Source organism: Sphaerodactylus townsendi, linkage group LG01 (assembly GCF_021028975.2).
Source record: "Sphaerodactylus townsendi isolate TG3544 linkage group LG01, MPM_Stown_v2.3, whole genome shotgun sequence".
Taxonomy (NCBI): Eukaryota; Metazoa; Chordata; class Lepidosauria; order Squamata; family Sphaerodactylidae; genus Sphaerodactylus; species Sphaerodactylus townsendi.
Genome location: NC_059425.1, coordinates 84,383,078 through 84,407,872, shown reverse-complemented (window position 1 = coordinate 84,407,872; position 24,795 = coordinate 84,383,078). Strand labels below are relative to the sequence as shown.

The window sequence follows — 24,795 nt, the reverse complement described above, 5'->3', positions numbered from 1 at the left end:
TCAATTTTTAATTAGCAGGGCTTGCCTTCCTATATGCTTGACAATTCTATCTGTAATAATGCTTTCCATCAAGTTTGGACTATATTTTTCCTACATTTTCATAGTTTCCAGTTGTTGACAAGTTCAAATGTAAATCTAAGTTTGGCACAGTGTGAATCAGATCTTTGGACAGCCAAGGGAGCTGCTTTGGGAAGAGCAAATTTGTTTGAGAAACCTACCTTATAATTAGGCTTTTGTAAGCTGAATTAGGAGGTGGGAGTTTCCTCTGCTTCTCCCTACCCCCGTCCCGCAGTCTGCTGTATAATAGCAGCTAAGCCTTCCAACTCTTTATTCAGATGAAAGAAAATAAACTTCACGATTCACCAGACCAATCTGTTTAAGTACTTTGTCATGATTTTTATTTTTAAACAATGCTGTTTATGTTGTTTGTGAAAAACCATGTTGGAAGAAAACTAGGGAGGGGGTCGAAGGCGATTTGCTTGCAAAAACTAAGAGGAGGAGTGGCTTGTCTGAGTTGCTCCTTGCCAACTGCTGACAGAGGCAGTCCTAATGAATCATTCTGGATTGTGATCATGTGCTTCAAGCCCTGAGTGAGCTGCCAAAGAGGAAGTGCGACTTGTTTTCTTTTTCTTGATTCCTCTGCTGTAGGAAGATGAAAGGTGGAGGCGGCGGCGGCAGCAGCAGCAGGAGGAGGAGGCGGCAAACTTAACCAGGAAAGTCTGCCAATTCTGGAAGAGCTCAAATGGAGGCCCCTGAGTGGGACCCTTTGAAAAATGACACTTCTCCATCAACCTTAAGTCCAGCCTTGCCTCCGTATGTCAAGCTAGGGCTGACCATTGCCTATACAGTCTTTTATTCACTCCTGTTTGTGTTCATCTATATCCAGTTGTGGTTGGTCCTCCACTATAGGCACAAGAGGTTTAGTTATCAAACTGTCTTTCTGTTTCTGTGCCTGCTCTGGGCCTGTCTTAGGACAGTGCTGTTTTCGTTTTACTTCAAAGACTTTGTCAGCGCAAATTCTCTCAGCCCCTTCACCTTCTGGCTTCTGTACTGTTTCCCAGTGTGCCTCCAATTTTTCACACTGACACTGATGAATCTTTACTTCACTCAGGTAAGGAATGGTTGTTTCTGTGTTTGATGGGATTGTGACAGAATTATGGTGTCTGCCCAAAATCAGCTGATAGACTTAGTCTGCTGAATAATGTTTCTCTTTCTGATGTCTGAGGATTAACTGTTTCATCTGCAGTTTTTGTATTTTTGAAAGAGCAATGAGGATTCCCCTGACACTTCAGCAATGTTATTTAATAAAGACAAACTATTTAAAATTGTTAGCAGGACAATGCCATTGCCATATGAAAGCAGTAACTGAATGAAATAAACCAAAAATGTTAAGTTTGCATCTTTTCCAGTGATACTGCACTGGAAATGTGGAGGAGATGTTATAAACCAGAGACAATAACTTATCGCCTTCAAAGAGACATTGTTAAAAATCTTGCTGTTCAGCTAACTAAGGATATCAGCTAGTTTTACTAACAATGAAAAACAAGGTTTCACAATTTGGTCATGTTTGTTCAGCATAGAGTCTGAATCTCAGTGGCAACTCTGGTCTCACCTATCAGTTTCCACATGAAGGAAACTTGTTTAAACTGGTTATATTGAACTGCAATTTATTTTGATGCAAGAGCTTTTTCTTTCATTATGAAATAAAATATTGTAACTTTAAAATTTATGCCAATAAAATAAAAGTAGTTCAAAATTGTACAGGAAATCCCTTTTGAAATCTGATGTTGCATGAAGGTTAAGATTATGATTCACTTGGTCACAGATTTGATTGGTGGCCTTAGGGGAGCCTGTTAACTTCAGCTCTCCATCTGGCCTACTTCACATGTCTCTTGTAAAGATTACTAAAGCAATATCTGGAGCAGTGAACACTTAAAAAGTATTCTTTTAATAGGAAATATTACTATTAATGTCAATTAGCAATTTGTTTCTAAGACCTAGATATTTGGTGCAAAATGAGCTTCAGTGGAGTTTTTAATTTATATAGAGAAAATAACTAAGAAGAAAGGAAATGTTATCATGAGCATTTTTAGGGACATAAGAAGAGTTACCCTGGTAGAACATCATCTTAATCTGAATGGTGTGGATATGTAATTTGATTAATAGTCTGGCTTACTTGGCCACCCCATGGGTTACAGTGAAGCTTACTGTCAGATAAATGTGATGTGTTGGCCCAAATTAGCCATATTTAATATGAGGATAATAATGGCATCTTCTGGTTGTGATTGTGAGGATGGATCATAATGAACATTTGTACATTAAAAACTGTTCCATTTAAGAACTGCTTTTTTTGTTAAGTGCAGATGGGATCTTGAGCTGTTGCCCCTGAAAATGGACTTGTAGAAGCAATGCGTAGAAATGGCATGCTTGGGCTGCTTGCAGAGGAAGGCCTCATGTAAAAACCCAAGAAATTAGAAAAATAGGAACAGGCTTTAAAGGAATATAGCGTGCTCTGTAGAATAAGCCACACATGTTCCTCCTTTGGTAGATGCTACAAAGCTATAATCAAGAAGTGGCAAGTTTTGCTTGTAAATCAGCATACTGTCAAGGCAGCTCTGTTGAAAAGATACAGCTATGATACTGTCTCAGCAGACAAGCAAGAACTAGTGTGAAGAGGGGAGGAGAGAGAATCACTACAACCTCACAGACCTGTGTGGAGACAACTTTCACCCAGATAAAAAAGAGAGGCAGACTAGTTCAATGTCTTCATATATAAAAGCTAGCCTGTTCAGTTTGAAGAAAAGTTACTGATTGCTAGCATAAAAGTGGGGCTGCAGAAGTGGTGGAGCAAAAAGGCATCATATTCATTTAGCCACTTCATAAAATGCAGTTGGGCAGGAAGAACATGCCAGGAAAGCACCTGAAATGTTGCTAGTGAACTAACAATAATTTAGGTTAACTATGGAAAGAACAACTGGCAGAAGAAGAGGGTCTCCTGAACCTGATAGGACAAGCACACTTCAGAAATATGAAGCATTTTTTGAATACCCCTCTCTTTTTTATGTAGGACAATACAAGAGATAGAGGGCATTTAGAAAGGTTAGGTGTCACCTCTAAGTGAATCAGTGGAACGTTAGTGCAGGAGGTATTTTCATAGATGCTTTTAAAAGTGGAAATATGAGTTTCCTATGATAATTAGGTGGGGGTATTTACAGTTGGTAGGTGGGACAGAGTCATTAAAACTTTTCCCCACATACTGATACCTCCTCCAGTGCCTGTGTTCTAGACTCTTTCCCTACCCAAGTTTATTTCTGGTATTGGGGCCATCTGGGGGAAGGGTAATGGTCATAAGGAAGGGATAGCAGAGAAGAATAGATAAGGGGGAAACCTGCAGTTCTCACTGCCATCTTAGTATTACATAGTAGATGGGATCCCCGTGTTTGCCGTGCAACGTGTCATTCTTCTTTGAGTCACATAAATGTTCCTGCAAGTCACTCTCACATGAAGCACAGCAAGGGCTTATAAATCTGGCTACTCTAAAGAAAGTACCTTTCTTTCAGTCACACACTGGCTGGGTGCTTCTATATTTCTCAAGGAGTACAAACACATTTGCATGCACATCCCTCATCTATTTTATTACTTCTTTAGATATGGGAGAAGAAGCTTATTAGCTAGGACCTGCTAGAAAAATTAGGATTTGTATGCATGAAGAATATATTCTAGTGTGAATTCTTCCAAAGTCAAGCAAGGATTGTCTATCCAGAACCATACAACATTGCACCAATGTATACGTTTTCCACATCCTATACCAGGGGTCGGGAACCCGCGGCTCGCGAGCCGCAAGCGGCTCTTCGCCGCTTTTCGTGCGGCTCTGGCATGGCTGCCCCTTCCTGGGGAAGCCTGGGCAGAAATTAAGGCAGTGAGGCGAGCAGGTAAGCGGGCGAGCGAGCGAGCGGAGCGAGGCAGGGCCGAGGGGCGAGCGAGGGGTGGGGGTAAGGCACGGGAAAGCGGGCGGGGGTGCGAGCGAGCGGGCGAGAAAGCGGGCGGGGGGTGCGAGCAAGCGGCCGAGCAGGCGAGAACGCGGCTGGGGCAGGGGCGGGGCGGGCGTGAGAAAGCAGAGCGGGCGAGCGAGCGAGGGGGGCGGGGGCACGGGAAAGCAGGCAGGCAGGCGAGCGAGGGGCGAGCGGGCGGGCTGGCGAGAAAGCGAGCGCGGCACAGGAGCAAGCGGGCGAGGGGCAGGGGCATGGGACTGCGGGCGGGGGGGTGCGTTGAGCGAGCGGGCGAGCGAGCGGGGCGGGGCGGGGGCACAGGAAAGCAGGAGGGCGAGGGGGCAGGGGGAAGGGACTGGGGGCGGGGGTGCGTTGAGCGAGCGGGCAAGCGAGCGAGGGGGCCGTGGGCACAGGAAAGCAAGAGGCGTATGGGACTGGGTGGGCGGGGGGTGCGTTGGAGCGAGCGGGCGAGCGACCGAGGGGGCGGGGGCACAGGAAAAGCAGGGCGGGCAAGCGGGCGAGGGGGTGCAGGGGCATGGGACTGCGGGCGGGTGCGCGATGAAGCGGGCGAGCGACCCAGGGGGGCAAGGGCACGGGAAAGCAGGTGGCCGAGAAAGCAAGCGAGCTGAGGGGGGCGGGGGCACAGGAAAGCAGGCGGGGGGTGCGTTGAGCGGGCGGGCTGGCAAGAAAGCAAGCGAGCAAGGGGGGCAGGGGCACGGGAAAGCAGGCGGGGGGGTGAGCAAGCGAGGGGGCCGGCGAGAAAGCGAGCGGGCGAGAAAGCGGGTGGGGGGAGCGAGAGCAAGGGGCCAGGGCAAAACAAGCAGGCGGGGGTGAGCGAGGGGCGTGGCGAGCTGGGCTGTGCGAGCGAGCCAAATGGCTCTTTGAACTAAAAAGGTTCCCGACCCCTGTCCTATACTAATGGAAAACTTTGGCATTGTCAGCTTCATTTCTCTTGTGTTCAAAGTCATCATTTCTAGACTTATTTAAACTAATTTCATATGCCTTTGTATCTGTAGTGGTTAGAGCCGTGGTGGTGAACCTTTGGCACTCCAGATGTTATGGACTACAATTCCCATCAGCCCCTTCTAGCATGGCCAATTGGCTGATGGGAATTGCAGTCCATAACATCTGGAGTGCCAAAGGTTCACCACCACTGGGTTAGAGCAATGGACTAGGATCTGGGATAGTTGGGTTCAAATCTCCATTCTGCCATGGAAGCTTGCTGGGTGACATTCAGTCAAACACTCTTAGCCTAACCTACCTCACAGGGATATGGTGGTGGTAAAATGGAGGAGAAAAATGAGTGTAAATGGCTTTGGGTCCGTTCCCCCAAATTGGGGAGGACAGTGGAGTATAAATGAAGTAAATGATGGAGTTGAATAACCACATGGCCTGGCCAGATGTTTGTGGATGGCTACGTAAGTCCAGGAACTGTAGAACTCAAGAAAAGAGTGAATTTTGCTGTTTTGCCATAGTCATCAAAATGTCTAAACTGGAGGAGCAAAAATCCTCACTTCTCAAGATATATTTTATAAATCAATTTTATTGTTTTTGTATTGTCGAAGGCTTTATTGTTTTTCTTTGGCCTTTGCCACACACTAACCTCTGTGTAGCTCTCATTCTGGCTGCAAACACAAGAGGTATTTGCAGCAATAACAGAATCCACATAACAGTTTTCCCCACAGTTTCTTTCTCTTAGCTCCCATGGCTGCCTTTGCCCCCCGCTAGGGATTCAGCAGAGCTGGTAGACTATGGCAGATATTAAAGTGGTTAAAGTGTCAGACCAGGATTGGGGAGAGCCCGGCTTGAATCACCACACTTCCATGGAAGCTGACTGTGTAATTTTGGACCAATCACACACTCTCTGCTTAACTCACCTCACACAATTGGTGTGAGGATAAAATGGAGAAATGATTTAGTTTTTATGGATCATAACGCTATAGCAGTGGTGGGATCCAAAATTTTTAGTAACAGGTTCCCAAGGTGGTGGGATTCAAACAGTGGCATAGCGCCAATGGGACTGGCCGGGGCACGATGGGGGCGTGGCCAGGAATTCCGGGGGTGGAGCATTGATAATTTCTGTTACTGTAAACAACTCTTACTGTAAAAAAAAAGTTCCTAATTTCCAGCTGGTATCTTTCTGTCCATAATTTAAACTCATTATATCAAGTCCTATCGTCTACTGCCAACAGAAACAACTACTTCTCCTCTAATTGACCGCCTGTCAAATACTTAATACTTTCAAATACTTAATTTTGTTTCTAGAAAGAAGGATACTTTCCTTAAACAAGGAACTTTACCATATTTCTAAAACATGTTTTTAAAACAGCCCAACAGGGAGAATTATCCCATTTTCTACCGTCGCTAACTAGCCACATAGGAAACAACAGGACTTTATGATTTTTGGACCTAATGGAATTTCTAACGGAAAAGCAGACCCAATAGGTAACCCCCTCTCGGCACACACAAATAATTAGTAACCCACTCTTGGGAACTGGTGAGAACCTGCTGGATCCCACCCCTGCGCTATAGCACTCTAGCAATTGCTGATTTTAAAAAAGAGTCTGAAAAAGTGATGGTGAGGAAGAAATGGGAACCTTCAGAGTGCTAAGGCAAGGGAAGTAATGCAGATGTGGATGGTATCATGATTACCCTGTGCACCTCTTGCTCTCTTCCTCCATCATTTGCTTCCTCTGTCACTTGACATAAGCAGTCAGACCAAGAGAAGTCCTGAGACTTCTGGGTTTCTGGTAGATCTGTAGTTACTTAAGAACTGCCCAATAATCTGCTTCCCAAACGCATGTATACTGCTGAATAATGTGTGGGATGATCCCCAAAAATGGGTTATTTGCTCCAGAGAGATCTTTTCCTGAAGCAGTGCAATGGTTTGTGTGCAAAGGTTTATTGATTGTTTTAATTACCGGTATGTGATCTTACAAATATTATAGCAAGATTCAAGTCCAGTAATACCTAAGACCACCTAAGATTTTCAGGGCATCAATTTTCAAAAATCCAAGCTCCTAAGAGTAAAAGCTCTCTTTGTCAGAGCTTTGACTCTTGAAAACTTACCATGTGGAGACCATATTGATCTTTAAGGTACAACTGGATTTGAATCTTGCTCTTCTACTACAGACCAACATGGATATCTGCCTGAACTTATCAGTAAATGTAACATGTACTCTTGTTTCATTTCAGGTGATTTTTAAAGCTAAATCAAAATACTCACCAGAACTACTTAAATACAGGTAATAAATATATTTTTACAGTGAATAAAAGGCAAAAATAGTTGTTACTTTCTAAAGTACAAATGCTTCTGCACATGCTAGGATTACTTTTACCATCAAATGCTTTAAAGATTTATATTTTAATGAAACATGTACATTGTTTTGTGGTAATTTGAAATTTTTAAAATGTTGATACGAATATTACTTCAATAAAATGTTTCTTCAAAATGTATTCTAAATAAAATAGTGATGACTGCTAGGAGTCACAAATAAGTGGCCCTTTCCCCACTCACTGTTGACCACCCTTGCCGCGCGCTACTCTCAGCGCGCGTCATTTCTGGCGCGCTCCCGGGCTTCCCCACGACAGAGTGCGGGGTCATCAAAAGGCGCTTTTGAGGAGCACTGGGAATGACGCGCGCTGAGGGGGTGCGAGAGTGGCAGCGTCGGGGCGGCTGCATTGTCTCCGCCCCTGTAGTGGGGAGTGCAGCGGGACCCCGCGCTACTTGGCAAGAATAGCGTGCAACAAACGGTGAGTGGGGAAAGGGCCAGTGACACATTTTGTTGAGTTGAAATTGGAGACAAGAGTTGTTGATGCAGTAGCATTGACTTGTAACAGTACACTGTTGCAAATTGTGAAATATAATTCCATGTTTTGTTTCATTTTCTGAAAGTCTCTCGCTGATCACAAGGAGAGCAGCACTGTATTTTAACAACATAAAGCTTCTCCCCCCCCCCTTTCATTAACAACTGTTTGAAAATCGGAATACCTGTAAACAGTTTATGTGGAAAAGCTGGACATGAGAATACCATCTCAAAATCTAAAGACCTAGTCCCACTCAAGTAGCAAATAGTTAGGGCCAAACTAGATGTGTCTGGGTGATTTTTGTCTGGGTTTCCCCAGAGGATATGAGATAGCAGGGAATGCCATTTTAAAGACCAGAGGGAGCCCTTTTCTTCTTGGAACTGTGGAATGGGGGGAGAAGGAGCTCCTGCCTCCCCATACAGTTTTGAAAACCAAACCGCCTCCCCATAACTTTGGAGCAGCTTTTTGCAAGTTTTCTCCCTTATCCTTAATGTGATACCAGGCACTTCATTGTGTTAGTTAGATTTACTGTTTTGGTATTATGATGTTATATTAGTCAATATAATGTTGACATTTGTTGGGATGTCATGCTTTGTGGATGTCATGCTTTGACATGCACCTGTGGATGACATGCACCTGTGGATGTCATGACATGCACCTGTGGATGTCATGCTTTGACAGATTCTCCTCAGCCAGCACTGTATGAACTCTATTCTGGCTTTTGGGAATCGGTAAGGATTCCTCTACAGAAAACAGAGGCTAAGTTTCACTGAAATAATGGGTGGATTAATTTTGTCACATATTGTCCTAGAGAATACTAAGCTTCTCCTTAACCCTTGCTGAAATGTAATCATTTCAAAATTCATTTTCCCCCATCCAGGTTGCCTCTCTACTTGGCATCTTTCTTTTTCAGCTTACTTTTCCTACTGGTGAATCTGACATGTGCGGTGCTCGTGAGAATGGAGAATTCAGAAAGTAAAAATATTGTATTGGTCAGGGTTGCTATAAATGACACATTGTTTGTGCTATGTGCCATTTCGCTTTCCATCTGTCTCTACAAAATTTCCAAGATGTCCTTAGCGAATATTTACTTGGAATCCAAGGTAAAGTATATTTCAGACATATTAAAAAAACTTATCCAGATTAATATCACATTGGAGAGAAACAAGTGATATGAACTAAAAGTTTGCTGTCAGTCCCCATGAGCTCAGATTAAATAAGCAATTTCAGTTCAATATTTAGGCCCAATAATTATTCCATTAAGCCAATGTCTCTTTAACTAAGAATGTGTTTCCACCTTTACTTGCATAAATAGAAATGATAAAACATGAAAAACAAGGGAAAAATTCTCACTTTAAAACAGCAGTCTACTGTGTAGAAACTGAGGAAGCTAAAAAGGGTGAGGAAAGATTTAAAAGGAACAGGGCCTCTAGCAATGACAAACACCACCTAACCTTGCAGAAAAATAGCATGAGTTAAAACAGTCACACAAAATGGCTTCAAGTGAGAGCTGTGCCTGCACTTACCCTTCAAGCCATGAGATCCTTTTGGCAACAGAAAGGCAGCACACAAGTACCAGCTTTATCAGCTGTCTTGACTGAGAGGAGACCAGTATGGTTCACTTTCCCTGTGCCAACCAGATTCAGTTGGTGAAGAAATTCAGAGGAAATTACTCCTTTTCCTTCTCTGGGAAGGGAGGCAGTCTTGCTCTTTATCACCAAAGTCATCTGGGAGGAGGGGGTTAAGAAAAAAAAAATGCCTTTGACAATACAAAAATGCCCTTTGATGTTTCCTCCCTCTGTGAAGCAAATTCCCTCAACCACCCAATTACTTTAGTGCAGGAAGGAGGATGCTTTGCTTCACTGCTGGAATAATGGGGGGAGAGGGGAAATTGGCTTCAGGAAAAGTGTCTCTGATATTATTATCATCTGACCAAAATATTTTCTCTGTTGCTTGGTAGAGGGTGGCTGTCTAAAATCAAGCATAGGGATTAAACTCAGAGGAGGTTATCTCCGGGCCAGTGGTAGGATTCAGTGGGTTCGCACCACTTCGGCAGAACCGGTTGTTAAAATGGTGCTTGTAAACAACCAGTTGTTAAATTATTTGAATCCCACCACTGCTCTGGACCCAATCCTCCTTCCATCTTCCACAATACGTTGCAACAAGATGGAAAGAGAGTGAAAATATTCTTTTGTTCCCCTTCTTCTTGCAGCTCCCATTTGTCCATTTTTACTCAGAAGTCAGCCTCTCACTAGTCCCAGCGTTTAATTTGCGTTACCTAGTAGATATTCATTATCTGGTTGTCTATGAAGGCTCACTCTAGTCTCTGAGTGAGCACTTTTAGGGAAATGAGAAAATTCTTTTGTTCTGCCTGGCAAATGGAGGAGGCTGACTTAATTGTTTTGTGCCAATTTTTTGTTTTCATTCTGTTTTGCTTTATTACAGTATTAATGATTTTATACAATCATTTCATGCTCTTTGCATTTTATCTATTAAAAATTGAAATGTCTGGATTCACTAACATATGAAACTGCCTTATGCCATGGCTGTGTACTTTGACTGGCAGAGTATATGGTATGTAGAAGCTGGCAGCTTAATGAACAGAATGGGGTCACTGAACAAACAAGGAAATTTTTTTTCAAGATCCGAGAAGTGACTCATGTGCAAGAGTCTTAACTGTTGGTTTTACTGTTGTGTTTCATGGCTATGAGTATCCAAGAGGGTGATTTATCTATGGAACTGCATGAAGTCATTTTTCATCAGTGTGCATTCACTCTATCTCTGATGTTTACAAAAGCACTGATTCCTTCATAGCTAACAGACTCACCAGGCAGATTTTATTTCTGAAAAGTTAAAAAGTTACCATCTTTTCAGCAGAGGTACTGAAAACTGGATAATCTATGGCTATATTTTTCAATAAGTGATTTATTATAATAATTGTTTTGTATTACCAAGTATATTTTATAGGGCAGAGCTAACTTACCCTCTGGCTAGAACAGGCACAAAGTAGTTCAGGTTGGTGCTTTTGCACCAAACCAAAAGTTCTCACAAAGCTTTATCTTTCTTTTCAGAAAAAAATACTATGATTATACTTTAAAAGGATGAGGTTTAACCTATGCAGATGCACCAGTTTTATGTTGAATGAGATTTTTGTATTAATCTAGCCTGTGCTGTTTATTCTAGTTTAGTAAATCTCCCAGATCTTTTTTTCACTGTTACAGATTAACCAGAGATGTGCAGAACTGAACCTGGGATCTTTTGCATACAATATACTTTATCTTTTGCCACTGCTCTAACTACTCTATCTGTTCCATACTTAACAATCACTAAATCACATTGAATTAGGTTAATCTTGCTTGAAGCATTCAGTTTTATCACTCCCATCCACCATATTATCTTGCATTCATATGATGAGCCAGCCTGTGTGGGTGAACAACTCAGAATACTGTTGCTGTGGGCCTTAAGCCACATTCCCCTTTCAAGTGTCCTGGTTAGATAAGGACAGAATGAATAGTTTTACTATCCCTAGAGCAAAAAGTGATTCAGCCTCTGGATGAAGCAAGAGTATAAAAACAGCTGCATTGTTTGGTGTTCTTTAGACAGAAGTTCAGTAGGCCGGGAAGCCCTCTTCTTATGGGAGTTGCTCTGTCTTCAGTAAGGGCACAGAAAAATACATCTAATAAACAACTACCATAGTCATGGGCACAGACTGAATCAATACTGCAAAATACTGCAAAACACATTTGTAATTTCCTCACAAGGGAATTCTGGAATCACAGTTTATGAGGTAAAATGTTTAAGAGAATTCAGAAGTTTTTAATGAAGGAGCTAAGACAGTTCATGTGATTTATTCCTACTAGGCCTTAAGTGGATAAAACTCAGATTACTTTATTAGAGACGGCTATGTGATTTTTATGTGGGGAAATTTGGGGAAATAGTATTATTGTCCAGTTATTTAGAACAAGGACTTGAGTGTCAACTTATGGAAAGGTTCTATCAATCATCCACTTCCTGCTCACCAACACCAAGGGCAATAGAGGAATACATGGCAATGATTTCCTCTGTTAATATTTTGTACTGTATGTTATTGTCCCACCACAAGTTTCAAATTCTTTTATTCTACTGGTAGTTTCAGTTCTTCAAAAATAATGGAATCCTTAAGTTCAGAAAAGCATAACTTATAGTACTGAATACAAAGTTTTTTGATCTGGTTGGCAATTTTGGAAAGTAGCTTTATTAGATCCAGCAAGCTACGCTACTAACTTCCAGGCTCACAGTGTATACTTTCAAAAGATGCCGTCTGACAGTCCAATCCAAAGGGGGAGAGGCAAAATCTCTTAGGAGGCGGTGTGACCCCAGTGCCAGCATAAGGGGCATTTACTCTGGTGCAGAGGTGTTTATGCTGGTGCTGGGGAGCAGTGCAGCAGCAAGATGCCCAGGCACCAGCACAGCTGCAATCCTATCTTCTGGCACAGAAGCCCATGCCAGCACCAAAGAGGGCATTCCCATCAAGAAAAGCAGCTTCAGCTGGCATCCTAGGCCCTTTTAGTCTGGGAGTGCCCCCAATTGCCGGTGTGAACTTACACTGGCAAAATCATTGGTGCAGCCCATTGAGCTTCATAGGCACTTTCACAGGGGGAGGGGCAGCGTCACTGTTGGTTTGCTGGCCATGCAGCAGGAAGGCTCATAGGAGGCGGCATTGTTGTGCCATGGGTGTGCTGTCCCCAGCCACAGTGTAACTTCCCCACCCCCAAATTGCATAGTTAGATACAGTTAACTCAGAAAAACAAAACGTTGGCCTCACTCATGAAACATTGTGCTGGAATAAATTTTGTTAGTCTTTCCTGCACCATTAAACTTCTGATTTTTTTTCTCATTGGGGAAAGGTTATATTACCCTCTTCTACCACCCACAGGTAGAGAAAGAATGGAACTACATTTTGAATTAGATCTAATCAAGGAATGGAACTTTCTTTTGAATTGTTTTTAGGTTGTTGCTTATTCAATAGATTGCAAAACGATAGCAGTTGGATATAGTAAAACAGAGTTGTGGCATAAGCCTAGATGGCACTTTATACATCAAAGCTAGTAATAGTATACATCTATAGTATACATCCAGAGTTTGGGAACTGGATGAAATCAGTCTGCAGAAGACTTCCAGTTTTATATTTCATTATCTAAGACCCCCTCTGCACATGCAGAATAATGCACTTTCAATGCACTTTGCAGCTGGATTTTACTGTGCGGAATAGCAAATTCCACTTTCAAACAATTGTGAAAGTGGATTAAAAGTGCATTATTCTGCATGTGCGGAAGGGGCCTAAGCCTTGAGATTCACTGGCTCTGAACCAGTTCTTTGAGGCTGTGGTAAGATGGCTAATACAGAATAAGATGAAGTTTCGTCCAGACAAGATGGAGGTAATGGTCGGAAAAGTTAAGCTGATGCTTTGGAGGGATCCACTTGTGATAAACACAGTGGAGTTGAGGTTTACAGAGCAGGTTAAGAGCTTGGGGCTTCTCATGGACCAATCCAGGAGGGGGCTGAGATTTTCCTGAAATTACAACTGATTTTCAGACGGCAGATCAGTTTCCAGGGAAAAGTAGAACCTTGTGAGGGTAAACTCTGTGGCATCACATTCCTGATGAGTTCCCTCCCCTCCTCAAACTGTGTCCCCAGATCCCTAGAAATTCCCCAACTCAGAGCTGATGTGCTGCAGGCAGGCAGGGCGTGGAATGCTGTGAAGGCGTGGTCAGGTCCAGTCTTGCAGGACAGAACAGGCGGCAGACAAGAGTATAGTCAGAAGACAATCCAGTGTGTCAAGGCAGGTGGCAGGTGAAGGCATACTCACGGGTCAGTTCAACAGATCATGGCACAGGAGATCAGATAAACAGGCTGGGAATCAGCAGTAGACCAACCACACAGAGGCAACAGGAAACACTCTTGTTGCACCCAGGCAGAAGCAAGCACGTATAGAGCAAGGCTTATATAGAGAGCCTTGTCCAAGGAGGTGGGACTATGCAAGGTGTTAATCCTCATCAGATGCAGACACTTCTATCTTCCCATATCTTGCTGCAATACAAACACTCTTCCTTTGCTTCTGCAGCAGCTGCCTCTGCTTCTGCCTCCTGTGCCCTGCTGACTCATTACTGGGTTCCCTAGGAGGATCTGCAGGCTTCTACACCTGCATGTAATCAGGCAGGGAAGGGCTGGGAGTTGGCTCTCCTGCCTGGTCTTTCTCAGGAGCAGCCAACTCTAGCTGCACTGTGTTGTCAAGTTCTGCACCAGAGTCCTCTGTATCCTGGCTCATGACAGCTGACATCTTCAGTTACTCCACTCCTCTGGCTAAAATGTATTGCATATTCTGAACGGTTTCTCAAACATATTGAATGGCGCATAACCAAGTTCATCCCCACATTTAAACAACAAATACTACTGTATTGTCGAAGGCTTTCACGGCCAGAATCACTGGGATGCTGTAGATTGGTTGGGGTTGCATTTCTAGACAGCTTTTCCTGACAGCTTAGCTTGCATCTGTGGCTGGTATCTTCAGAGGATCTGATGGTAGGAATGGAATCTGATGGTAGGAATTACTCCACTTGCTTTCCATTCCTACCATCAGATCCTCTGAAGATGCCAGCCACAGATGCAGGCGAAACGTCAGGAGAGAATGCTGCTAGAACATGGCCATACAGCCTGGAAACCACACAGCACCCCAACAAATACTACTCCTTGGGCACTTTCACAAATGCCAAATAATTCATTTTCAATCCACTTTCACTCCACTTTGCTGTCAGATTGTACCATGTGAAATAACAAAATTCATTTGCAAATGATCTTTACAGTGCATTGAAAGTGGACTGAAACTATTGAAAGGGTATTATTCAGGATGTGTGAAAGTGCCTCTTGTTTAAAGAGGTGTCAGGTTTTTTGAAGATCTGGGAGGATCAAAGTAACCTGGTGAGATTCTTGGTGTGCTATTTTTTTTAAACTTCAGCAATATGAATCCTAATTCACTAAAATATGTTTCACTCTCTCCTCTAGGGTTCATCAGTATGTCAATTAACAACCATAGGAGTGACTGTTATACTACTTTACACTTCAAGAGCTTGTTACAATCTTTTCGTGCTGTCATTTTCTCAGAGCCGGGCAGTGAATTCTTTTGACTACGACTGGTACAATGTATCTGATCAGGCAAGTATAGCACTTCCCTTTGACGATAAAGTATTTCTTAAAATATCTTACACTGATATGTGGCTGCAAAAAGATAACATGCACAAAATACTTCAAAACTCAGAATAACCTATTATTTATTTAAATTTAAACCCCACCTATATATAAGATCTCTAGGCAGCTACAACATTAAAACATCCCCATATATAAAATCCCCTCTTAAAAACACTGTTAGAAGAAATGCTGTTCAGGCTTTTGTATAACCGTTATGCAAAGTAAGAATGGTAGTAAATGTATATTTTGCAACACTGATAAGATTTTAGATTTCAAGTTTTAGCATCCTTCCAAAATAGGCAGTCAGACAGCAAAACCATTCTTACATATCATAAGGAAAACAATGAGCATCTACTTTGTTGAGGAAAATGGAAAATGAACAAAGGCACATGCATGTTCAAGACAGGGCTGGGGTTTCATGTTTACTTAAGGGAATGTTGCCAACAAGACATAGCTTTTGATATTATGGATTTAATTAAAGCAACTATAAGAATGAAAACCATCTAGGATTGCTATCTCTGGCTTGGAAAATTCCTGAAGATTTTGGGGTGTTTTCTGGAGAGACCAGAGTTTGGGGAGGGAAGACAGCTCAACAGGGAAGTGATATTATGTCCTGTGATGTCACATCTTTTGATGTCACATCCCAGTCAAAGGTTAGTTTCTTTAATGTCTCCCATTCCCATAAGATCACATTCACCTGCCATTGCAGCTAATTTTAATTCTGTACAGCATTTGATCATAAATATGTATGTTATCCAGTAATGGTCCACTCAACCTAAAAAAAAGTTGAAATTCTCTTCAAGTTTTCCTCAGCACTAAGAAGAAATCCCCTTTAAAACTCATAGGTGGATCCCAGACAACAGCAGTCCCAGTCTCTCAATCTCCAACCAGCCTCTGATTTTTAGTGTCTTTATATGTGTTTGTGAGTGTGTTCTTTCGAATCATGGCTGACTTACGAAGATCCCATAGAGTTTTGAAGGCAAGAGACATTCAGAGGTGGTTTATCATTGCCTCCCTCTGCATGGGCTAAGAGGTCTGAGAGAACTGTGACTGGCCCACGATCACCCAGCAGGCTTCATATGGAAGAATGGGGAATCAAACCCAGTTTTCTAGATTTGAGTCCACTGTTCTTAACCACTACTCCATGCTGGTTCTCTTAGTGTCTTTTAAAGCAACAATTACTCAATTATACCATAAAAGAACAAATTTTAGCCATTCTTGGACTTGTGTTTCTCCTAGACTCTATGGTGTACCATAAGTTCATTTTCTGAAGGTTCCATTTTCTCCTGGGAGAGTGATCTTTCTAATCTAGAGACCAGTTGTAATTCCAGAAGAACTCCAGGCCCCACCTTGAGTCTGGTACCCTTAAGACCAACATAGGATATCAGGTGGGGTCACATCCACATCTGTGGATCGATCCAGGTTTGCTAAGAAATCCAGTACAACCACATTATCTTTCAGATTAAAACCTGCAGTCTGTGTCCCTCAGGTTGGCAGGACAATATAGAAGAAAAACTGACAATGCTATGCAATCCTAAACAGTCAATGAGCTTAGAAGTGTGTGTAACTCTTTGTCTTGAATTACACTTTTAAAGTACTTAATTCAATATCACTCAAGTGCAAAAGAACATTCTAACTGACAGGACACAGAAAATTCCTGAGAAATCTGCTGTTTGGGTCAGTTGTTGCTTACTGGTTGTAGGTACCTCCAGAGAATCTGATAATGGCAGAAACCCAGTTTGTACAATTGGTTATGCTTATAGTCTGGATGCATAGTTTACCACAGATTTTTCCAGTGGTCCAATCTTGTATCTTGGAAATGTTTTCTGTGAAATGATTCTGCACACCTCCTTTCCTCCTGTAGTTTTGAGCTGTTTTTGTCACTTCAGCTACATTTATTCCACATGCTACTGCTGAAAATGTCTTATAGTGATGGTGGAATGTCATTCATGATGCAGAAGAAAAATCCTCCCCCTTTTTCTTTCTCAGTGTAGGCACTCTAGCGTTACAACACAGTTATATTTTGAAGTGGCAATTCAAAAATGTCTCAATTTTCATTCCTGCTATTGAGAACTGTCAATCCAAAATGGAAACCAAAACGACTCCTGGTGTAGGTGCCGTTACCTGAAGGAACAGAAACACCCCTGCAAGGAATGACATTTTTCAGCCAAATTTGATCTACAGTAACACATGATCGTTACTGCAACAGTCCCTGATTACATGCAGCAATTACTCCTAGTACTCTTTTTAGTCACTCAAGCATCTCAGAATTCTACTGCTGATGCAATTGCCTCCACTTCAAAATTGCTCTCTGCCCTAATGTTACATTGCTCACTTGGCATGAAATTGACAAAGCTGATCCAATTCCCCTTGCTTCTTTGTGTCTCTGCCCAAGGACGTAGGTAAGGAGGAGTTCTCGGGTTCAATCCCCTCATTACATGTCCAAAGCTCCACCCCCGTTTGTGGTTTTAAAAATATTTTAAGTATATTTTGATTTTTGGCCTGCTAGGGGTGCAAATTTTAAACTAGAAGCACCAAAATTTCAGGAATGTTGTGGAAGACTCTCCTGATGGTACTACCCAGGTTTGGTGAGGTTTGGATTAGGGGGTCCAAAGTTATGGACTCCCAAAGGGGGTGCCCCATCCCCCATTGTTTCCAATGGGAGTTAATAGGAGATGGAGCTACACTTTTGAGGGTCCATAACATTGGACCCCCTGCACCAAACTTCACCAAATCTGGGTGGTATCATCAGGAGAGTCTCTTACTAATACCACCCAGGTTTTGTGAAGTTTGGTCCAGGGGGTCGAAAGTTATGGACTCTAAAAAGGGGTGCCCCATCCCCCATTGTTTCCAACGGGAGCTATAAAAGATGGGGACTACACCTTTGAGCTAATAGAAGATGGGGGCTACACCTTGGAGAGTCCATAACTTTGGACCCCCTGAACCAAACTTCACCAAACCTGGGTGGTATCATTAGGAGAGTCTCCTAAAGGTACTCTGAAAGTTTGGTGCTGCTATCTTAACAATTGCACCCCTGACAGCAGGCACCCTCAAGTTTCTCCAGATTCTCCTTTTAAATCCACCCCCTTCAGCATGAATTTAAAGGGAGAATCTGAGTTTAAACATTAAAAGTGATGCTGATCCAGGGTGGGGGAGAATCCTCCCCAAAACAGCATTACTTTCAATGTTGTTTTAACTGGGCCCCCCCGATTCTCCCTTTAAGGTGGATTTAAAAGGAGAATTTGGGCTCTTGTTGAAACACCATTGAAAGTGATGCTCTTTGGGGGTGGATTCCAGCATCACAGTGGCCACTTCATAAAGATGTATAAAGAAACTCAGGGATTTCGGTGCACTGGCTCCATTTTCCCTAGCTACACCTCTGCCCAGAGGGGAGGGCAGAAGGGACGCTGGCTGCTGGCTGGGAGGCCAGTTGGTGGGGCGGTGGGGGAGGGCAGGGCAGGGGAGTCTGCCGACCCCGGCCTCATAGAGCTGCTTTTATACATACCGAGGCCAGGGCGGGGCTTGGGGAGGCGTGGCCATGCCCCCAGAGACGGGAAGGATGTGGCCCCGCCCCCCGAAAATCTATACCTACGTCCCCGTCTCTGCCTCAATGTTACAACTCTAGTTCAATGTGACACGGAGAATTTTTGTAAAAAATTGTTTTGAAAGCATAGGAGGTAGAGGGGAGGAGAAAAGCAAGAGAAATTAAGAGAGATTATGAAGATATGGACAGTGTTTGAGACCTGGATGAGAGAAGCTGGATTTAACGAAGAAATCTGGGAGAAGAGAACATGGAGAATGAACCTTCTGCTGCTTGCTTGAAGAACTGGGAAAAAGAAGGGGGGGGGAAGGGGGGAATGTATAGTTTGAATAAATATATTGTATGTAACGATTATATAAACATTATATACAATAAAAAAAATTTAAAAGAGGGGAGGAGAAAATGGTTAAAGAGGAGGTTGGGCAATTATATGAGGCCTGAATAAGGGCCTAGTGTTTGGTGGGGGAGAGAAATAAAGAGCATGATAACATTTGGGAAGTTGGTTTGGAAATTGATCAAAAAACCCATCATGGTTGAAGTGCTCAGGAAAACAATGCAGGAAAAATGAAGGGAAAACATTTCCAGAACCCGAGAGAAAACATGCAGAATTCAAAGCAGAAAAGTAGCATTTGTTGGCAAGATAGGCTGTAAATGACTCATGCAGAAAAGTCCATAGATTTAGCAGGGGTCATATACCTGTGTGCTATTTTTTCTGCCTTTCACAATAGATAGTTGAAATGCTGCTGTTAATTCCAAGTGTTGAATTTTATTGTTCATCTTTAACATATTACTCTTTAATTTGTCAACAGGCAGATCTGAAATGCCAGCTGGGAGATGCTGGATATGTAGTATTTGGAATAATACTTTTTGTGTGGGAGCTCCTGCCTACTTCCTTAGTTGTATTCTTCTTCCGTGTTCGAAACTCTACAAAAGACCTAGTAAGATTTCATTTATTTGCTCCCCAGAGATCAGCTAGTGGGTTCCTTAGGGTTGCTGGCTTCTGGTTAGAAAATGCTTGGAGATTTGTGTGTGGAGCTGAAGGTGGTGGGGTTTGGGGAATAGAGTGACTTTAGCAGAGTATAACTCCATGGAGTCTATCCTCCAAGGCATCAGTTTTCTCCAGGAGATCAGTACTAAGTCCAAGAGATCTCTAGGTACCACCAGCAGGTTGGCAACCTTAGCTGCTGCTCTTCCCTTCTGCTATCATGGAGATGGGGCATAGCTTGACAAGAGAGCATATGAGCTGAAGAAGGGTGAAGTAAAAGGAAGAGCAAGCAAACACATACCTGCCTTCCTCCCTCATTCTTTGGCTATCAAGAATAACAGTCACTAACAGCAGAGCTGCTAAGACAGGCAGTTAGAAACTGCCACTATGCAGCTCCTCCCCCTCTGCCATCTCATCTCTGTAACTTGTTGCAAAATAAGGGAAGAAGCATTTCCTGACTGACTGCTTGCTTAGCCTGTCCCCTTAGTTCTACCTACTCCCGCAGGCATTGTCTGCCCAGGTCTACCAAAATCTGGAACTAGCCCTGTTTTTGTCATCAAATAAATAGCTACCACTGTACAGTATTCATAAATGAGCAAGGTTGAAAGTATTGGATTAGCAAATCCTAATTGTTATTACCAGAAGCAGTGGACGGTAAAATACTGATGCATCAGTCCCAGTTCATTTAAAGCAAAATACTTGTAATTTTTTACTTTTGTTTTCAAGCCTTTCAGAATAACTGTTTTCACTTTTTTATATGGAGTCAAATCCAAGGCTGGAAAACTGGGGACATCCTTTTTGTATTGTTTAGCTTTAAAAAAGTAAAATTCCAGAAGACAATAAATCAGCAACATCAGATGGTCTGATAATTAGCCACAAGAGGGAGTAACAGCCCAAGGAAATGGTAATGTTCATCGGATGTACAGAAACCCACACACAAAATCTTTGAAACCCAAGGGGTTAGATCCTTTGAATCACTTCCACTAAGAAGGACGCTTTGACACTTTCCTGCCAAATCTTCCTCCAATAGTGAAAGGCTTCCTTCAACAATGGATGACCTGTCTCCAGAGGTGGGATGCAGCCTGTTCGCACCTATTCGGTAGAACCGGTTACTAAAATTTTCTCAGTTCGGAGAACCGGTTATTAATGATTAAGTCCACTAGGGACAAGGGGGTAATCTCTGTCCCTGGGTACAACAAATCTCATCAAGTGAGGGATGCAAAATCACCCCCCAGGTCCCCCTGCCCCCCATGGCACCCCACCCACGTGTGTATGAACTGTATGAAATAATACAATATATAATAATTCTAATTTTTTTTGTTCATTGGTATAAAGGTTGGGAAATTATTATAAGTAAAGATTTTTCCTTTTCTTTTTTTCCCTTGAAATTTATATTGGAAAGAGTGGAGTTTAAACTACTCTTTAAATTAAGGATTTTGGATCTCTTCCTCTGTTAGTTTTCTTTCAAGTGGAATAGATGAAGTAGTTATAGGAATCCGAAGGGGAAGTAGAAAGTAGGGAGGAAGGGAAATATGAGAAGGAGGGAGGCTATATAGGATGTTTTAGTTGGGGGCGGGGTTGAGAGAGATCGACAATTAGATATGTTTGTAATATGTTAACTATTGTAAACAGTTTTTGGTTTCTCTCCTTACTTATGTTGTTCTTTAAAATCAATCAATATAATTTTATAAAAAAGAAATAATACACTACCTTTTGGTATATTGCTTTTTAATACTTTAAACAATCATTATTTGAACCTAGAGGCGGGGTGAAGGGGAAATGCACCTGGGGCTCTTGCGCCCTGCATCCTTGCCACACCCCCGCCCAGGAATGCCCTGCCCCCGGAATGCCTGGCCACGCCCCCATCATGCCCCACCCTGCCCCATTGGCGTTACACCACTGTTTGAATCCCACCACCATCGGAACCTGTTACTAAAATTTTTGAATCCCACCACTGCCTGTCTCCACCAAAGGAAGCCTTTCTCCATCAGAAAAGTCATTCTCTATTAGAAGAAGACTCTCTATTGAAGGAAGATTTAGTAAAAGTCATAGGATCCAATGTAGCCGAATGGAATCATAGCATCTAAATTATGGCCCTGTTTAATATCTCTGTTCATAACAAATGGTGAGAGATTCATTCATCTTAAGTTTTTATTCACCTGTTCTCCTTATCTTTTCATTCACTGTTCCCATTTATCCACATTTAAACTGAAGACTGTGCATGCATTTAAACAGAATTTGAAGCAAAAGCGGAACTGTTCTTTTTCAAAGTAACACTGAAGGTTTATGAATCAGCAGTGAGTATAATGCTGTGACCATGTATAATGTGTTAAAAGGAAACTTGTGCCATGGTAGTATTATGCATGGTCTCATCATGGATAAATAACCTAACTCGGAATGCTGTGTTCACTATGGTACACTACAACTTTTAGAATTTCAGATTTAAGATTCAAAGGCAAATTAGACAAGGAAAAAGTCTGCATATGTTTCACAATATTAAAAGGAAAGGTGATCTTGTGTTATAAAGATATCGGCAAAATGAATTAGAAAGAAAAGTGATTTCGAAGAAAAGGCAAGAAAGGCCCTTGCAAAAGACAAGCAACATTTTTGCTGCAAATAGGGAACTGATGAATAAATAATGTCATTCAACATAACTTCCAAATGTTTTTGCCATAGTAGTATTATGGATTTTGCAGCACCACAGATGTGGCTCAGATTTATGAACTGGGCAGATTGTGATCTTAGTTCTGAAAGGGTGGGATAAGTATACTCCAGGAAGTGTTGTTGAGCTTCCATCCTTTGAACAGAAAGGCTGGAGAATTAAGATTCTTCACTATGGAAGAATTCCTGTAGGAAAAAGGAAACATATAGAGTATGTTCATATGAGCATAAAGATGTCAGGATATCTCACAGTCAAGCCAGACCACATATTATTACTTCAGTTGGCTCTTATTTTAATAAGAAATTACTTCCGGTTCAACTTTCTGTGCAATCCAGCTGGGGCGTACTGCCCATGGGGACGGGGGGTCAAATGACCCCAGGTGCACCAGTGGGGGTGCAAAATCACTCCCACCTCCCTCCTCCCCCACACCAACCAGGGGATCATTTGACCCCCCCATCCCAGTGGGTGGTATGTGACACCTGTCCAAGTCGCCTCCTTCCCTCCCCAGGCCCGCGGAGGCAGCTCGAACAGATCTGCCATGGCACCCTCCCCCCCACCTCCTGGGCCAGGGGAGGACCTGGGGAGGGCAGGAGACAGCCTGCAGGGAGGCAGCTTGGACAGGTGCTGTGGCAGCAGCCCAGCCCAGGAGCTGGCCTGCCACTGTGGTGCCCGGCGCCGGGGGTGGGGGCACCCGGAGCAAGTGTTGTCCCCAGCTGTCATTTCCCCCCAATATGCCTCTGAATCCAACACATCATTTTTGCTGATAATAAAGTTGTTTTAAATTGTTTTCTGACTTATTCTCCCTTATGTGCCTGTTATTTGCTGCATGTTAGTTGCTGATATTATTATATCTTTATAATTCAATATTATACATACTTATAATGCATAATATATATTTATAATATATTTACAATTCTAAAAATTATAAGTATATCAAACCACCAGGAAACAAATGGATACAATATTGAATTTCTTTTTGTCCTAGACCAACCCAGGAATAGTACCAAGTCATGCATTCAGTCCGAGATCTTATTTTTTTGATAATCCTCGCAGATATGATAGTGATGATGATTTAGCATGGAGCATATCACCACACAGCATACATGGCAGGTGAGGCAAGTATAAAAGTTGAGGATGTGTAAAAGGAACCAGGAATTATATTTGGTGCTCCATTATTTGTTTTCATAAAGGCTTTTTGGAAGTTACGTTAAGAAACTGTATCAAAACTATGTTTTCTCAGCCTGTTTGATTGAACTGTATTGTTGTGAGGATGAAGACCAACTGGTTACAGATACTATTAACACATAGATGTAGTACTGAAATCTTTCTTCCTGTAGCTCAAGAAAATATTTTGTTTATAAAAACACAAATTACATTTATGTTTACTTCAAGTACATTGTGGATGGTTAGTGAAAACTTTCAATAACCTGAATAATAGTTAAGCAACAAATTTACGATACAACTAGAGTGTTCTACTCTCTTACAATCCAAGGCCCCTGTTGCAAATTCTTGGGCAGATGTCACTGGAATGCAGAGGATTACCAGATTACAGCAAAATACAACTATACAATTCCTTAGGAATTTTCAAGTGAAGTTTTTTTCCCCTCTTCCACATTGAGCAAAGGCAAATTCATGATTAATTCTGCATTTTTGTTTTTCAGTTTCTCTCCTGATTACCATGACTGGGGACATCAACAGTATAACAGTTTTATGACTCATGTTGGATCCTTGCAGCACGATTCTATATCAGAGATTGAATGACCAAGCTCAACAAAGTGCCACACCAATGACAATTTTTAAAATTATTTAAAAGTTATAGGATATTGTGGTGTCAGTAAGACAAGTTACAAAGTGGTAAAATGGCTCAGCAAAAAATGTAGATGGAAAAACTATTTATGAAGTCATACTTCAGTTACACTTTCATTCCACAATACCACGTTAAGGGCATGTTCCTGCAAAGATTTGCACATTGAATAACTACGATAAACTCTTACTGAGGTCAGAGAATCTATTCTTTCTAATGAAGAATGAGGACAGAAGGAAGCCTTTGCAAGACTGGGTCTTCAGAGTAAATACATGTTTTATATTTTAATTATTTTTATGTTGAAAAAAATACTGCTGGAAGTGTATAGCATACTTTTCTATGTTGTAACTTTTAATTATGTTCAGAAAGTATCACATTCCCTTTATAAAGCACTCTTTATGGCTTAACTGTTGTGGCAAGTATCTTTCTGCCAATATTGTTGATGGAGAGATATTCCAGTTCTGACACCCTTCTGGCAGAGGTAATTGCAACTAGGAACAATGTCTTCATCTGAAGGCATTTTAAAGAGATGTCCTTCATAGGTTCAAATGGATGTTTGTAAGAGCAGTTAAAACCATGTGTAAATTCCAGGTTTTAAAAAGGTGGACTTAAGTAGAATCCAACTGGAATTCCTTGAACGTGTGGGGTGCCGCAAAAATCATGCTCTGTGGTAACATGGCAAAACTGTGGCAAATGCAACCACCTGTATTCTTAACATAGATCCTTTGAAGCCCAACACATGACCTTCTTGCAAGAACTCCAAGATTAATTAAAGTTAGGTCT

At 42.1% G+C, this 24,795-nt stretch overlaps 1 protein-coding gene across 1 annotated transcript; it reads left to right on the top strand.

The window, feature by feature from the left end:
- The first annotated feature begins 558 nt into the window (after positions 1–558).
- On the top strand, positions 559–24,419 carry GPR137B (G protein-coupled receptor 137B). The gene is made up of 7 exons (XM_048485744.1): positions 559–1,111; positions 7,185–7,234; positions 8,677–8,899; positions 14,838–14,987; positions 19,371–19,499; positions 23,194–23,318; positions 23,870–24,419. The coding sequence occupies exons 1-7, from the start codon at positions 743–745 to the stop codon at positions 23,967–23,969; spliced, it is 1,146 nt and encodes a 381-aa protein (XP_048341701.1). The 5' UTR covers positions 559–742; the 3' UTR covers positions 23,970–24,419.
- The last annotated feature ends 376 nt before the right edge of the window (positions 24,420–24,795 follow it).